The sequence below is a fragment of the Choloepus didactylus genome, chromosome 17 (genome assembly GCF_015220235.1).
Source record: "Choloepus didactylus isolate mChoDid1 chromosome 17, mChoDid1.pri, whole genome shotgun sequence".
Classification (NCBI taxonomy): Eukaryota; Metazoa; Chordata; class Mammalia; order Pilosa; family Megalonychidae; genus Choloepus; species Choloepus didactylus.
Genome location: NC_051323.1, coordinates 42,005,427 through 42,023,047, shown reverse-complemented (window position 1 = coordinate 42,023,047; position 17,621 = coordinate 42,005,427). Strand labels below are relative to the sequence as shown.

Below are 17,621 nucleotides of genomic sequence, written 5' to 3'. Positions count from 1 at the left end.
ATCAACAATTCCCAAAAGAATTCACACACACATGAACATGTACATGATCTCTCTAATACACAAACAGCAGTTTAGAATCCTTTCCTAGGCTAAAATCAAAAGATATTTTTAATTCTTTCACCTGGGATGCATCTTTAAAAATTGAAATCTTACTGTTTATCTTTTAAGTAAGCAAGTCAATCCAGTTTCAAAAATATATACACTTTCATTATCCCAAACATACAATTTTTTTTCAGTAAGCAGAATTAATTAGTGTAAATAAATGTTAACAAAACCTTATCATCATGAAATATTTCCATTAGTTAATCAGGTTTAATCATTGATCAGTAATACATTTTCTGTGGTACTGAACATGCATTTAATTCAGGCATACTACCTTTACAAATTCCCACTCTGCCGCAAAAGCATGCACGGTCAGAATCAAAGCATATTTAGGCAAAATTATCACCAAGTCATTAACAACAATAAAGCAGTCTGGCAAGTATTGAAAGCAGCTTTTATTCATGCTTTTACTTGAACCAACTTAATACAAATATACATATACATCTATATACACACACACAGAATTTTTGGTTGTTTTTGCCACAAGCATGCTGAAAAACCTCTGAAGCTCACAAAAGCAGCCAACAAACCTAGAAGCAACCATGCTCAGGGTTTAAGGATATTAAAAAAAAAAAAAAAGCCTTTCTACATTTCATACAGAGCATGCAAAAATTTGACATGCAATCTCCAAGAAGAAATATTTTAATATATATCTTAAAATTAGTTGATCCAAATGAGTTGATTCTAATTTACAATATTATCGTTCTTAGGCTTCTGGTATCTTAAACCCTGCATGCTGCAGATCTAAGCTGTGCTCAGCACCCGCTGTGATAGAAGAAGCTACCTGCGAGTTTTCACAGTGCCATCTCATATCCATGTCTGTCTGGCTACCCTGCGTGCTTAGAGCTTTTTTCTTAATTCTTAATGGAAATCCTAGGAAATTTAGTCCATCCTCTGAAATCAATACTGGTGACAGGAGAGCTCCCTGACTCAGTGGGAGATCAAGATGATAAACTGCCTGCGCATCAGCCTGGCCTATCAGTGCCCTGCACACAGATGGGCGAGAAAAGACACAGAAAAGGCTCTATCAGTCACGTGTCACCGAGGAGCCAATGGTTGCTGCGCTACTGCAGGAAGAGATGCTGCAGTTCCGTCTGCAGTTGACGAGGCTGTCGGTACCCAGTCCTGCCCGCGCCCCGCTCAAAAAGTCTAAGCAGGAGCTGTTGCTGAATTTGCACCCCAGCTGGGACTGCATAGGAAGGGTCCTCTCTCTATACCCCCAACCCAAATAAATACCTATTCTCATTCACAGGGAGTTTTCTCTGTAGTGCTTCCTAATCTAATGTGATCTCCAAGCAGAAGGGAAACTATTTTTTAACATCGTCAGCCCTTAAACTCTAAGTGCTTCCCTTCAGATGGTTATCGTCTTTTCGCCTAATATTAAATTAGAAGCCTTAAACTGTGCAATTAGCATGCAACCCTCCTAACAGAATTGCCTCAAAGCCTTATAATTGTAATTATAATTTTATTTCCCTGTTAATGAATGACATTTTTTTTGAGACCACATTTATAATGAGTATTTTTATGGGATGATTTGTAAAGGCAATTATGCAACTTTAAGAAATGCATTATTACGCTCTTTTGCAAATTAAAACTGTTCCTCTTTAAAGACGATTTAAGTTTCAATAAATATGCCATTTTATCTATTATTAAAAATAAAAACAAACACTAAAGGATGCATATCCTGCTTCCCAAAGCCTAAAGAATAACTGTGTTATCCAGGGATGGAAATATGTACTTATTTTTTGCTTTCTTTCTGAAAGTTACAATAATTCTTTGGTAAGCAGATGCTGCACATCTGGAATACCATATGGAAACCCATCCCCAAAAACATTTGCTTCCATTGATCACATAGTAATAATAGGTATCTTGTACAGTTCTTCAAGGTAATTGAGATGATCACATTGAATCTGACAGGGAAGGTTATAAATAATGAGAACATGGTGTTTCAGATGATCCCATCATGGAGATTTAAAGCAAGCACGCGCGCGCGCGCGCGCGCACACACACACACACACACACACACACACACACACACACACACACACACACAACAGCTCAAAAGAAACACTGAACGACCTTCAGGAATAAATTTTATAGCGGAAAGGTGCCCTGGGACACTTTTCTTCATTGTTTTTCATTGCCCTAGTTTAATGATACCATACATTTTCAAGGATTAATTCTAACTCCTTTTCATGTGGTACTTAGTAAAAATGATTCTGAGAAAAAATACTGACTGATGTGCCATCATAAGTAAATTGCCACTGAAATTTACAATGCTGAAATCCCAAAGCTCATTTTGATTTGGCAACTATTTTTTAAACAGATTCCTGAAAGACTGACCCCTGTCAAGTTGTTTTGCAAACATATTTCCTCCCTTTCTTTTATTCAATATTGACCATGAGTAAATTGTAAAGAATATTTCAGGTTCCTTAAATATTTTGTTTTGTGTTCAATCTCTCCATTTGACTTATTTATTGAATAATAACAATCCTCAACCATCCAATTTAATTCTTTTAAAAGAAAAGATTAAGGCTCAGAGCATTTCTCATAAAAAAGAAAATAACAACAATAACGCATCTACATATCCATGTTCATTGCAGTACAGGAATATCCAAAAACTAGAAACCATCTAATTATTCACCAATAATAACTGATCAGATATATTGCAGTACAGTACTCTACAGGTATGAAAAATAATGTGGTAAATTCATATGTGCTTATAAGAAGAGAGCTCTAAGATGCACTGTTATTTACACAAAAATAAAGGTACAAAATTTAAATTGTGTAAATTCTATATGCACACACACATAAGCACACACTAAAGTATGCTAACATATGCAGAGAAAATTTCTATAAGGACATAAAATTATCTGATAATCGTTAACCACAGTGAGGAGGGGCACTGAGTTCAAAGGTGGGGTAGAAGCATAGGTTTTTAGGTATCATTTTGTGCATTTTTTCCATCAAGTCTATGTATTATTTTTCTAATTAATATTAATTAATTCATTAAAATGGTTAGTTAGTTTGTTTAGAGGAACAGGCTGGTGGATGTTTACAGGGGAAAGGAGAGGAGACAGAGGGAAGTTGGTCTTCTATTTTTTATGCAAAGGAAAGATGGTAGGTTTGGCCAAGAAGGGAGGTGCTGGACACAGGGTCTTGGCAGAAGGCCTCCACATTCCACCTTACATGTGTTAAGAGCTTTACAATTTAGAGTGAAGATTTATCTAAATTGTCTCCGATTCTGAGAGGTAGGAATGTGAAGGGCTGAGAAGTTGGGAAAATTAACCCCTCCTAGTCTTAGTTTTCTCAGCTGGATGTAATTAGCAACAAGTGCAGAATTAAACTTGAATCTCAGTTTAGGTAATCATTTATTGTTGCTTCAAAGGCAAGATAACGCGCATGTTTTCACTAATAATTTTGCAGGGCCAAAGACACAATGAACTTCTGGTGTTTCCTACCCAGCGTAAGCTTAGTTCATCAGAATCCAGGACTTGACTTAAGGATTCTACTGTTGACTCTTTTTTGTCGTTGCTGTTTTTGGCGGTGGGGGTGGGGTGGGGTGGGATGCGGTGTCAGAGTCCACTAGCTTTAAAGGATATAAACATTTAAAAAATTAATTTAATCAAAGGCTAATAATTTCCATTATTAAAGGTTTTTTTTTGTTGTTGGTGTTTTCTTTCCAAAATGTACTATAAATCAGAAGTTGAGAGGTGGGTGTTTTTGCCTTCCATGGGAAAATATGGCAATGTCTGGTGACATTCTTGGTTGTCATAATTGGGTGGGTGATATTGGCACCCGGTGTGTAGAGCCCAGGGATGCTGCTAATCATACTGCAGTGGACAGGACAGCCCCTTACAACAGTCACCTGGCTCAAAATGTCACAGAGAAACCTTACTCTAAATACTAAGCTCTTCTACATTATTTACAACAAGTTTTTCTCTCTCTCTCTCTCTCTCTCTCTTTTCTTTTTTACCTTATGCGGTATTGTGTCAAGGAAGTAAACTTAGATGGGAGAAGACAACAGGACAAAGGACCAAAACCTGGGATACTCCTAACTTAGGTCAGAGAGAAGAGGAAGAAACAGCAACTGAGGTCCAGGAAGTAGGAAGAAAACTCTGTGTGTGATCTGAGCACCAATGGTAAGAACTAGTTAGAAAGGAAACTGGGCCAATTTGGCCAAATGCTGCTGATATGTCAAGTAACTTATTCTCCGTAGATTTTTTAAAATAATAAAAAAAAAGAGTCTGTGAAATTAATTTCATTGAAATTAGTAATGCAAAAGGTGTGACAGACTTGAGTACCTTACTTCTCCCCAGGATATTTACATTTAAAAGCAAATGTGTCCAGAACAAGTATTACAGGGATCATAAGAGAGCTAGTTGAAGGTATAGATGAGGCTTCTGAGCCCTCCAAGTTATATTTCTCAGGCTACTTATGAACTTTGTAGCCTACAAGGGAATGCAGTAAACAAGAAAGGAAACAAATCCTATTTTGGTCTGCTCCACAGTACAGCCTGCAGAGGAAGCTGGGTGCCACCTTCTTCTCCTAGAAGCTGTGGCTACAATTCCTGTCCTCAGGCTGCCACTCCATCTTTCTATCCATGGATAAGATTTCTGGGAACAGAGTTCTCAGGACCAGCTTCCCATGCTGTCTCTCTGTGACTTTTACCACACCAATCCCCACCCTCTGCCAAGCCTGTGGCGTGGAGGGTCAGTGCAGCCAACTCAGATACAGAGCTGCCTGTTACACTAAGACATCAGAGCAGCTTCAAGCCAAATTAATGCTCCTGTTGACAGGGGACAATTGCAGGAAAACAGCCCTAAGAGAGAGAAAGTGCCATGAAAAGGAGAGAGAGGTTTAAGGAAAAAAAAGTGATAGAAATAATCTGTGGTGTGGAAGACTACTGCATGTCATAATTCCATCAAAACCAGATCGATTTTAACTTCAAGAGGTTTTATAGCTCATACAGACCAACTCCTTCATTGTAGAGATGATGGATTATGATGCAGAGAGGTTAAACAAATTGGCTTAAATTAAGTATCAGTGCCATTTTTTACCATTTTATCCAATGAGTAAAGAAATGACTGGCAAATTTCAAGATGGCTTTCGAAAACACCATAATTATCAATCTGAGTAAGACAGAGTATATCAAATAAAAGACGGAAAAAAGGCCCCAGGACACCACCTCCCTGCCCCATTGCTGCTGAGTTAAGGCACTGAAAACTTTTTTTTTTTTTTTTTAAATGATTAGAGATTCCAATTTAATGACTGGCTCTGTCCTTTTTAAAAAAATCTCCAAGTTCTGACTGCATAATAGAAACCCATACTTGCCACTTTCTCTTACTGGGAGAGGAAAGAGATCTCCTCAAGAAAGGGAAGGATATGACAGATGGGGAGTTCCCAGAGAAAGGAAGAGGAGAAAGATTACTCAGAAAAGAGGATGAAGGAGGAAGAAGAGGGCAAGAAAGCTGACTTGATGCTCCTGACTGCCCTTTAAGGATGAAAACCCAGGTAGATAATGGAAACAACTGAAATCGGAAGAGCTCTAGGAATTTGCTCTGCTTCCTGTTTGGTTCTAGGATACCCAAACCCAACACTGGACCACCACAAGGGAAGTTCTGGACATTGGGTGCTCCCATGTTGCTATCACTCCCAGTATCAGCAGCCCCCAGGCTCTTCTCCTCCTGATACGTCCCTTCAGAACCTGGAAATGTGCTGCACTGTGTCTCCATCTCCTTCTCCCTGGAGCCCAGCACCACATGCCCATCCTCCTTTTTCAGCTCCAGCTGTTGCCTCAGCTATCTTCAGTATGTGAGCAATCCTGCATAGCATCAGCACCTTCTCCATCTGTGTAGTGCTGTGTTCCACCTCTCTAACCTGAAAGTTGAGAATGTTAGAACCGAGATGCAAGGCTGCCTGGTTACTCGTCCTGATTTTCAGGGAAAAATATTTGGAGCTGAAGTTCTCCATCATGGCCCAGGAGGCTTGGTTCATCAGTTATTGGGCCAGGCTAAGGTGCCAGTGAGAATGCTTCATGGCCAGTGAGGTCACATGTCCATGGGGGATATTGTCTAGGTCCTCCTCCATTTTGGACAGGACACACCACACAATCTTCCAGTCCTCTTCCTCAGCGATGTAAGATAGCTGGAGCAGGAAAGGCCATAGTAGAAATAGTATTTCATCTGGTAGTTCTTGGGAAGGCAAAGGAGGTTGCAGTGTTGCATGTTCATCAGGTTGTCTACTGAGCAGTGCAGATGTTCATGATGGTGGGGGGTAAGGAGCTGGAGTCATTCCCTATCCTCAGCCTTGGAGGCTGAGTCCCGGCTGGCATGGTGGCCTGATGGCAGGGGGAACAAGGCATTGAAAATGTTTGCTATCTGGGAGGGAGAGTTTAATCCTCCAAAAATCATCCAACAGGAATTTATATGGTCTGAATTGCAAAAGGGGAAGCTTTGAGCCTCCTCCTTTCGTAAGTTTTGAGTGGCTGCTGAATTTTTTTAAATTTTTAAAATAATGATAGCACTAGTTTGAGGTCATGGGATACCATTTAACAGTTAACTTCAGATTTAGTATTTGAAGTAAGGATTGGAGGTAGGAAGTACATTAATGTCTACATAAGTAAAATTCTATGTATCCTAAATCTTATGGTTTGTCTTAGACTATTCTATTCTAGTGAGTTTTGTTCTTCACACTGGTTATTTCTCTAAGTAGATATAGTTTTTAAAAATCAAAAACCCTGTTGCCTCTTTTAATCATTTCAATAGCATTGTTCTCCCAAATTATTATACTAATGTTGAAAATAAAGAAATTGAAACTAAGAAGGGTTAAATAACACCTATAGCAATGAAACTAGCAAGTGGAAGTGTCTACAGTCTTCACATCAAATGTTCTTTTCAAATCAAAACTATCCCTGGTGCACTAGAATAGTGGCTCTCAAAGTTTAGTATGAGTAAGAACCAACAGGGGAGCTTATTAAATAGGCAGAGTTCTGGGTTCATGCCTGGAGACTGATTCTGTGTCTTAGATGAACTCCAAGAATCTGTATTGCTAATGAGCATCCCAGCCTGGTCTTATCCATGCTTTTTGAGAAAAACAGTATCATCTTGTAGTTTCAAATTCAGAATACTTTTTCAGGAAAAGCTATACAGCAAAAGGATTTCTAATGACTAGAAATAAGGAAGTCTTTTTACCTTAAAAATAGGTGGTAGGAATGGTGTCTACCAGAAGAGAAACTAGAACAAGAGAACAACGTCTCAGCGGAAAAGAAAGATACATGTTTCCCAAATTGGATTTTACAAAGCACAGAATATTCTTTGTAATTAATTATATTGAAAATATTTTTAAGCAAGGAAGATTAAGGTGCAAAGAAATGTGAAAATAGTAGCACTTATAAGAATAGAGTGACCCCCTTATATCCACAGACAGACACAGTGCTCAGCTGAATTAGTCCCTTACCTATCTGCTGTGATTAGAAACCATGAATGTGCAAATATCTAGGCAGGGACATTGGGCATATCGTAAGAATTTGTTTGCAGTGCGAGGGATTTTCTTAAGATGGTTCTCAAGACCTCTAAAGAGAGGTAAGCTTTCCTTTACGAGATCACAACCCACTGAAATCATACCAAAGATGCCTCAATTGCTTAAGACAATAAATCCACCCAGAAAGAAATCCCCAGTCCATTTCATGTGCCACAATGACGCATGAAGATGAAGCATGAGTGTGCTAAACAGAAATCCTCTGGTTACTGTTTTTCTCCCAGCGAGATTCCACGTCGGCTAATTTAGTGTCAAAATGTATGGGTGCTAAAATATGCTCTTTTCAGTAATCACTTTAGGATTTCTACTGCCAGACCCTAACTCATTTTTTTAAACATTTTCTTAGCTGTTGGGCATACTACGTTACTTCAAAAGAAGGATGACGAGATGTTCACTCTGATGCAACCTCAAAACTCGAGGAGTGTTTTAATTTCCCGGCCGCTAAAACAAATACCTTATAAAGGTTATTCAACAGGGATGTACTGGATCCTGGTCTTGAGGCTAGGAAAGACAAGTCCAACATCGAGACATCAGCAAGGCAATGCTTTTTCCCCAAAGACTGGTGTTCTGGTGTGGCTGCCAGTGATCCTTGAGTCTCGGCCATGCATGTGGTGGCTGCTCCCCCATCTCCTCCAGGTTCTGTTGACTCCTGCTTCTTCCTGTGGCTCTTTCTCTGGGTGTTTGTATCTCATTCTGTTTATAAAGGACTCTAGCTATTCTGATTAAAGCCCAAACTGATTCAGTTGGGCCACACCTTAACTGAAGTAACATCTTCACGAGATCCTATTTACAATGGGTCCACACTCAACAGAATGCAGACCGAGACCAAGAATATGTTTAAACTGGGGTACACAATTCAATCGACCACAAGGGACAAGGTTAATAAGAACTGATTCTATCAAGATATTGTGAGTTGGATAATGCCTTGTACCAAACCTAATTCCATGACTGACTATTTTCTTGATGGTGGTTTATGAAAAGCATTAATCAAAAATGTCATTGCCAATGTTCAAGTCCATTAGAAGCAGGGAAGGAAGGAAGGGAGGAAGGGAAGGAGGAAAAGAAGAAAACCTAAAAGGAACACAAACTTTACATGTAGCTGAGGTACATAAGAGACTGTATGTGATATTTTTGCTGGTCAATGGGTTCAGCTTTGTCAGACATTATCAAATATGAGTCCTCTCCCTTCCCACCATCTTATGATGATGGACCACATAATCAAATTAAACAACAAGAATATCTTGGAAAAGACACCTACACAGAAGGCTACAGATGAGTCTATAACCTATGTGTGAATACCAGCACATGCATATATAGAGCCCACATTTTAACTTACCAGGAATGAATGTCAATTAATAAAATGGTGAAAACTAAGCTAGTAAAAAGCTCAGCTTAGAGTGAATACAAAATTATAAGAAAACAAATGAAAAGAAGTAAAATTATAAGCAAACCAGTGAAAAGAAGTTTTCAAATGGTCCCTCCTATAAACGTAACATTCTGCTGTGGTTTGAAGCCATATGTACCCCAGAAAAAAAAGATGTTCTTGAATTTAATCCATTCCTGTGGATGTGAACCCGTTGTAAGCAGGGCATTTTGATGAAGCTACTTCAGTTAAGGATGGGTCTAAATCTTATTACTGGAATTCTGTATAAGAGATTGAAATTTAGACACAGAGAGAAAGCCATGGAAGCAAGAAGGTGAAATTAATAAAATCTGGAAGAGAAGGGAGAGACCAGCAGACGCCAGCATGTACCTTGCCATGTGACCGAGAAGCAAAGGATTTCCGGCAACCAGCCCCAGAGCACCGGCCTTCAGTAAGAAAGCATCGCCTTGATGAAGCCTCGATTTGGACTTTCTTTTAGCCTCTAAACCATAAGCTAATAAACGTCCCATTGTTTAAGCCAAACCATTTCATTGTATTTGCTTGATCAGCCTAGGAAACTAAAACAGATTTTGGTATCAGGAGAGTGGGGTGCTGCTATTGCACATATCAAAAATGTGGAAACGCCTCTGAAGTTGGAAAATGGGTAGAGACTAGAAGACTTGTGAAGCGCTTGATAGAAAAGTCCTAGATTGCTCTGAAGAGACTATTGGTAGAATATGAGGCTGTAAAAAGAAGTGATAAATATGTTATTGGAAACCGGAGGAAAGGTGACCTTTGTTTTAAAGTGGGAGGGAATTTGGAGAAATTGAGTTCTGATGTCAGATGGAAGGCAGAACTTGAGAGCAATGAGCTTGGATATTTAGCTGAGGCCATTTCCAGGCTAAGTGTGGGAAGTGCAGCCTGGTTTCTCCTTGCAGCTTATAGTAAAATGTGAGAGGAAAGGGATAGGCTGAGAACTAACTATTGGAAAATTCTGAGTTTCCAAAAAGTGAGTCCCCAGGGAATAGTGCTCCACGTGAGGGTCTAACAACATGGAACCAGTCAGCCATTTCAGAGGAAGTCAGGATTGGAAATGCAGTTATGCAGCAGAGATCTACAGAGGACTCTACTGTCTGATGGCTTGGACCATTGTAAACTACATGCAAGGCCAGCAAGCTTCTTGCATAATTTGTATAAACGGAACCTCTGCCAGCCTGGACTAAAAGGCACAGAGAAGAGACAAATTGAAGGAAAAATCCCTTCAAGAGCAGAAGCTTGGAAGCTGAGGTCTGGACCAAAGACATCTTCTCAGACCGAGAGAGTAGGCCTACCCATGTGTGGAGAAAGGATGAGTCTGCCCCAGGGCTTGGAGAAGGCAGGCCTTCTGCCCCATTTTTGAGGAAGAGTGCTGCCACCCCACTGCTCAGAGATGCTGTGCCCTGGGGATTGTGGAGCATCTGGGACCTATCCTGATTCTCTGAGAGGGTGGCGCTTGTGTTCCGGCATTTGCAGAGATCTGATGCTTGGAGAGGGTGGAGCCTTCACCCCGGTGTTCCAGAAGAATAACTGCGCAAGCATTTGGAAGGGGTGGGGCTGCCACTTCGTCAGGGCTGGAGGATGAAACATTGTTCCATAGATGACTCTCAAACCTTGAAATCTAATGTAGTATGCCCTGCTGGGTTTCCGAATTGTGTGGACCCATGACCCCTGTGTTCCTTCCCATTATCCATTTAGGAATGGGAATGTTTATCCTATACCTGTCCCTCCAATGTATATCAAAAGGAAATCACTTGTTCTTTTGGTTTCACAGGTCCACAGTCAGAGGGGAACTGTGCCCCAGGAAAGACCACACCCAAAACCAATTTTGACGAGACTTTGTACTAATCATTGTTTCTAAAATGACTTAAGGCTTTTGGGATATTGTGATGGAATGAATGTATTTTGCATGTAGAAAGAACAGGTCTTTTTGAGGTCCAGAAGGTGGAGTGTGGTGGTTTGAAGCTGTATGTATCCCAGAAAAACATGTTCTTAAATTTAATCCATTCCTGTAGGTGTGAACCCATTGTAAGTATGACCTTTTTATGAGGCTACTTCAGTTAAGGCATGGCCCACCTCAGTCAGGATGGGTTTAATCCTATAACTGGGGCCCTTTATAAAGCAGAGTGAAATTTAGACAGAGAGAAAGAAAGTCACAGGAAGCATGAGGTTGGACATCGACAGAATTGGAAGAGAAGGGAGAGATCAGAAGATGCACCCATGTGCCTAGCCATGAGACAGAGGAGCCAAGGATCACCAGCAGCAGCTCCAGAATGCCAATCTTTGGAAGAAAACATGGTGCTGATGATACCTTGATCTGGACTTTCTTTTAGCCTCAGAAGTGTAAGGTAATAAGTTCCCATTTCACACCCCTTTTCAATATGAACAGGTTAGGGTGGTCACTGCCTAGACATCCCTGAAGATCGGGAAAGTGATTAAACTAGAGGAAGGGGTAGAGACAGACAAGAATTAATTTAACAAAGGATTATGAATACTAAATTTTTATATAATTTTCTTTTTCTTAGTTGCTAGGTGTGCTGGTTTGAATGTATTGTGTCCCCCAAAATGCCATTATCTTTGACGCAATCTTGTGTGGGCAGACATATTAGTGTTGATTAGATTGTAGTTCTTTGAGTGTTTCCATGGAGCCACCACCCGCCCAACTGCAGGTGATAACTCTGATTGGATAATTTCCATGGAGGTGTGGCCCCGCCCATTCAGCGTGGGCCTTGATTAGTTCAATGGAGCACTATATAAGCTCAAGACAGAAGGAGTGAGCTTGTTATAGCCAAGAGGGACACTTGGAAGACAGCCATTGAAAGCAGACTTGCTCTGGAGAAGCTAAGAAAGGAAAAATGCCCCAAGAGCAACTAAAAGTGACACTTTTGAGGAACTGCAGCCTAGAGAGGAACATCCTGGGAGAAAGCCATTTTGAAACCAGAACTCTGGAGCAGACGCCAGCCATGTGCCTTCCCAGCTAACAGAGTTTTCCCGGATGTCACTGGCCATCCTCCAGTGAAGGTACCCGATTGTTGATTTGGACACTTTATGGCCTTAAGACTGTAACTTTGTAACCAAATAACCCCCCTTTATAAAAGCCGATCCATTTCTGGTGTTTTGCAAAAAGGCAGCAATAGCAAACTGGAACACCAGGGTATTAGAATAGTTAGAAGGAGAGAATTGAAATGGTGGAACTGTAACCTATAGCATCCTTTGAAATTTGTTCCAGAGCTACTTAGTAAATGGTAATTTGAGAGCTATACCTTTCTGTATATATGTAAGATTTCACAATAAGAAAATAACTGAAACTATGGTACTACAACTCATAATACTTTGGAAATTTCCTAAATATCAAATTGTTAAATCATACTTTGAAAGATACTACCTTTTTGTATATACGTTATGTTTCATAATAAGGAAATAACAAACTGTGGAATTGTAACCTATAATATTCTTTGAAATTTTCTCTCTAACTACTTGTTAAATTACACTTGGAAAGGTGCAACTTTTATGTATATATGTTATAGTCTACAACAGGAAAAAATGGAAAAAAAATTCCCATTTCAAAGTATTTGCTTGAGCAGCCTAGGAAACTAAGACACATTCCATGAAAAAACTTCAGCAAACAGAGAATGTTTATTTCATGTGGACTCAATATTTTACAGCAATGATTCCTCAAATCTTGGGTGTCTAAGACTTGCGGTGCTTGTTAAAATGCAGATTTGCTGGTTCCATCCTGATCTACTAATTTTAATTTCCAGGGATGAGGTAAAGAATTACATGTTTAACATGGATTCAAGGTGATTCTGATGCAGGTTGCCTTTGGATCTTACTTTGAGAAAAACACTCTTCTATGTTCACCCTCACCCCTAACCACATAACTGTGATAGCATCCTTGGAGATGATGGATTATCCAGTTCCACTCCACAAGTATTTTTTTGAGCATTTACAAAATATAAGACACGACACCTTTCATTTTGGGGGATAGAATATTGAAAAATCCAGAGAGAGATTAGTTATTATGGGATGGAGAATTTGGGAAAGATTTCCTGGAATAGAGTGTATTCAAGTTTTTCAAGTATATTTATTGAAAAATTGTAGACTTAATTATTTTAGCAAAGATACAGGCATAGAAGTGCTTTTCTTTAATTTTTTTATTATATAAATGACAAGCTCCTTATCTTTGCAACTCAAGACGCCAGCAATTAACACATATGAAATTGTCAATAAATATTATTTGCATTAATAAATGTTATGACTGTAATAATGAAAATCTAAAGATAAAATAATATCACTTACAATCCCATCACCCTAACAAATCATTTTGTGGTTGCTGTTGTTGATGCTGTTGTTATTCTTTGATTTTCATTTCAGGTTCTTTTCCATTTCTTATTTGTTTGCTTATATAATTTTAAATAGTTCCAATCATAAAGATATAGTTTTATTCTATTCTATAATTTAATATGATGGTACATCCATTTTCTATCTTGTTTTATATTATTCATTATCATACTAATAACAACAGAATAGTCAAAAAAACTGATGTATTGCTATATTTATATATATTTTTTAGATAATGGACCCTATCTCTTTTTATGTCTGCTATTATAAATAACACTTTTCTTTCTTTGTATTTTTTTCATAACATAAATTCCCATATGCAGGATTACTGGGCTGTTGACATAAGCATTTTTATAGATCTTGAAACCATCTGCCAAACTACTTTTCAAAAGACTTGTTCTAATTTTCACATTGTCCCCAGCATGCTATGTTCTGTTACATCTTCATTGGTGTGAACATGCTGTCTTTTCTATCTGGGGATGCCCTTTTCCCAACTTTTTTTTAAATGCTGGTAAACTCCTACACCCAGTTTTGTTCAAAACTCAAATGCTATTCTTTCATACAGCCTTCCCAAAGCCCCTAGGCAATTAGTCATTATTTCCATTGTGTTCCCCTAAACCTTGGATTCATACTATTTTAAGCACTTATCGGAGAGTTCTGCTCTGTTGATGTAGTTGTTTGTATCTTCTTTTCTTCTTCCTAGACTATTAGTAACTCAAGGCCTGAACCTCAGCCTCTAGGGCATATATTAGATAATCAACACATGTTTGTTAAGTAAATGATGAATGAATAAATGAATAAATGAATGAGTAAACATATGACTAGATGTGTTAATATGATGCTGTAGCCAAAGCCTATAGCTCTATCTCTGTGAAAAATGCCCTCTTTCACCCACTCTAACATAGGTCACTTACTAGGAACATACATGTTTGTAGGTCTGTTTTTTCACATTTATTTTTTTTTATATTTATCTATTTTGTAGGTCTATATTTTTATATTTCTACTTATCTACTTTTGGACCCTGCTGGAACAATTATGTGGCCTGTGAATCAGCTCTCTGAGTCCTTTATATCATGATTTCTGGGAACATGGGAGCCAGAGAATATCTCTTTCTAGTTACAAAAAAAGATACTTTTTATGAATTTAATAATGCTTGGATTAGTGAACAGGATTTGATACCACCTACAGAGAATATAACGAATATAATGCCCTACTTTGGAGAGAGTAAAAGCTAGAAAATAACCCATATGAATGAATTATTTAATAAGATAATCAATAATTATTCTTATACTATATATCTTTTTTGCACATTTTGACACATTTTAATATACATTCTCATTTATCCTTACCCAAACCTGGTAAGTAATAAAGACAGAGCAAGAATATCACAATTATAATTTGAAATATGGGGACTTTAAAGCACAGAAATGTGGTTAGCAAATGGAAAAATCAGGGCCAGAGCTCAAATATTTAAGTCATATTTTTAGCTCTCACACTAATGAGAGCTAGCTCATTATGCCTTTTTAGATTTTGTTAGTTATTTAACTGATTTTTTAAAAAATGAGTTTTGAACGAGTATAAACTAGACTGGTGATTAAAAAAGAATTTTGATAATAACAGAAACATATTTTCCAAAAGAATGCTTATGAATAATTCAATATGAAATACAAATAATATCAGAAGACTCATTAAAATCAGTGGCAGGTGGAGGGAGGTTGCTTTCTCTCCTCCTTTATGGCTCCTGATAGTTTTCAGAGCTTATACCCAGAAAACCACTATTCATTTAGTCATTCATTCATTCAACGACCACATACTACAGCCCAACTAAGTACAAGAAACTGTGGAAAATACAAGAAGATACAAGACAGTTTCCTTCTTCAAGAAGAAATCACTCACTCACACACACACATACATACACACACATTCTCACACACACACACACACACACACACACCCACACCCACATTATATGATAAATGCCTTGGTAGTTATATTACATCGTAAGCATTCTGAAAGTTCAGAGAAGAGGGACAACTTCTAGGCCCATACGCTGTAATGAGTCCCCAGTGACCCCTTAAGGGGCACTGGGACCAAATTTGAGGGAATATGGATTTTGTTTCACATTCTGTGACATCAAGGGATGGTTTCAACTTCACCAATGAAATGCATGGAACATGTGACTGCAGGGGAAGCAGTAGCCTGGTGGTGAGGGCACGAGCAGTGAGTTCAGACACATCTGGGTTCATGGGCTAAGCTTGAGCCTCAGATCAGTTAACTCAATTTCTCTAACTCCCAGCTTCTTCCTTAAAGTGAGGATCGTGGCAATACATACCTTTTGAGGTTTTCAGTGAAGTATAATTGAGCCAATATATAACATTTAGCAGAAAAACTGTCATATATTCAATGATCAATATTGGTAGTAATCATTATTAACTATTAATATGAAGTTATGATTGGCACTTTAGAGACTATTTCTATTCTGCAATTGTAGATAATTTATTTTTTTGACATGGCTGACTCACTATGGAAGCAATGAGTGTTCTATAATTAATGAAGACCAAAAGATAAGGCTTGATAAATACTGTTCTTAGAGTTTTGTTACATTCCAAATGAGGCATAGAGTCCTGTAAAGGCTGGGCAAGATGTTATGTGCTATTTTGCAATGTACTAGATTTGACCTCTACTCTTAAAAAAATGCTAGGATTTATTTCAATTGACATTTGTTAGATCCATCAAAAACATTTAAGTCTCTAGTGTGCCATGAGTTAGTCACTTCCATAAATGCAGCATTAATTGCTTTAGAGATTCTCAACTTCACTTCCACTGTGACAAGCATGACTAATGGAGCTCACAAGCATGACACACTCCCAGGTGCATTCCCAGAAAGCTGGCTATAACCTCAGGCTTTCCCTTTCAGTTAAGAAGCCAAAATGCAGTGAAAGTAAGAATGATGTTATCATAGGCATAATCTTGAGTCTACTCTGCTTTTTATGTTTTAAAAAACAATTAGGTACTCATTTTGGAACTTAAGCCACTATTATTAATATTTTATATACCATACACTTCACATCTGATTGGGACTACCAAAATGTAACAATATTATGATATAGAATCACCACATGACATGACACAAGGAAATGTGCTTGCTTTGTGGAATAACCAATAGTCTATCCATTCTGCAAAGAAAATGCATTATGTTCTAGAGACCATTACCAGGGAAGAACAGAAAGGTCTAGTATCACACCTTGTGGACAGTTTAAAAAGAATATTTACTTAATCATATGTTACTTGGCTCTAATTGAAGTGATATATTGTTCAGAACCCCAGAAGACATAGGGCACATGTGGTTATCATAAATAATCTATTATTTCTCTAAGGAGAAATTCTTCAAATTTTTATATTAGGGCCCATTTGCACTCTTAAAAATTATAGAAGATGCAAACATATGTTTGTGTAGATTATATCTACATATGTTTAGTCTATTGAAATTTAGTGAAAAAATATTAAATATTTATGAACTCATTTAAAAATAACAATAACTACATTACATATTAACATAACATATTTAAAAAAATAAATATTTTCAAAACAAAATTTTTCTGAAGAGCATAGCATTGTCTAATTTTTGCAAATCTTTGCAGTATCTACCCTAACAGAAGACATCTGTATTCTCATATCTGTTTCTCTGTTCAATCTATTGCAACATCACATGTCATGCAGCTTCTGGAAAACTCCACTACACTATCATGAAAGAATGACAGTGAAAAAGGCCAACAGAATTTTAATATTATTATGAAAATAGTTTGGACCTTGAAAGGTGAAAAGATATTAGAGACATCCCTACCCTAGGTTCCCTGAACCATACTTTGAGAATCACTGATCTCAAGGTTTTATAATATTTAGAGACTACACTCACTATTATATTTGGTATCTAATTTAAGTATATGTATGATTCTTGTTTACCTATTTGATAGTTTCCTGATGGAGAAGACAATGTCTCAGAAATATTAGATATAATTTATAGCATGTGGTAAGCCTGCCTGGAAATATAGTATACATCAACATATAATATATGAATAATTGGTCCATCAATTGACTGAAACCTATGATGTCTTATGGTCCCTTTATCGACCTTTAAAATATGTGATATAGTAGCATTTGTACAGTTTGACATGTCTCAATCCCATCATATCAACATTCTACATAAATAGAAGGAGAAACTAATTGTATCTGAATTTAT

General features: G+C 37.8%; 1 protein-coding gene and 1 pseudogene across 30 annotated transcripts in view; both read right to left on the bottom strand.

Moving 5' to 3' along the window:
* Positions 1-17,621, bottom strand: part of NRXN1 (neurexin 1) — a 1,176,176-nt gene that overhangs the window by 57,360 nt on the left and 1,101,195 nt on the right. For 2 of the 30 annotated variants that reach the window (XM_037806686.1, XM_037806687.1), the window contains exon 1: positions 887-1,047. The exons of the other annotated variants lie outside the window; for them this stretch is intronic. In XM_037806686.1, coding sequence (XP_037662614.1) covers positions 887-919 — 33 coding nt within the window. In that variant the 5' untranslated portion in view covers positions 920-1,047. Of the gene's footprint in view, positions 1-886; positions 1,048-17,621 lie in introns of those variants that run through there. 30 annotated transcript variants of the gene reach the window in all.
* On the bottom strand, positions 5,367-6,379 carry LOC119512759 (annotated as a pseudogene).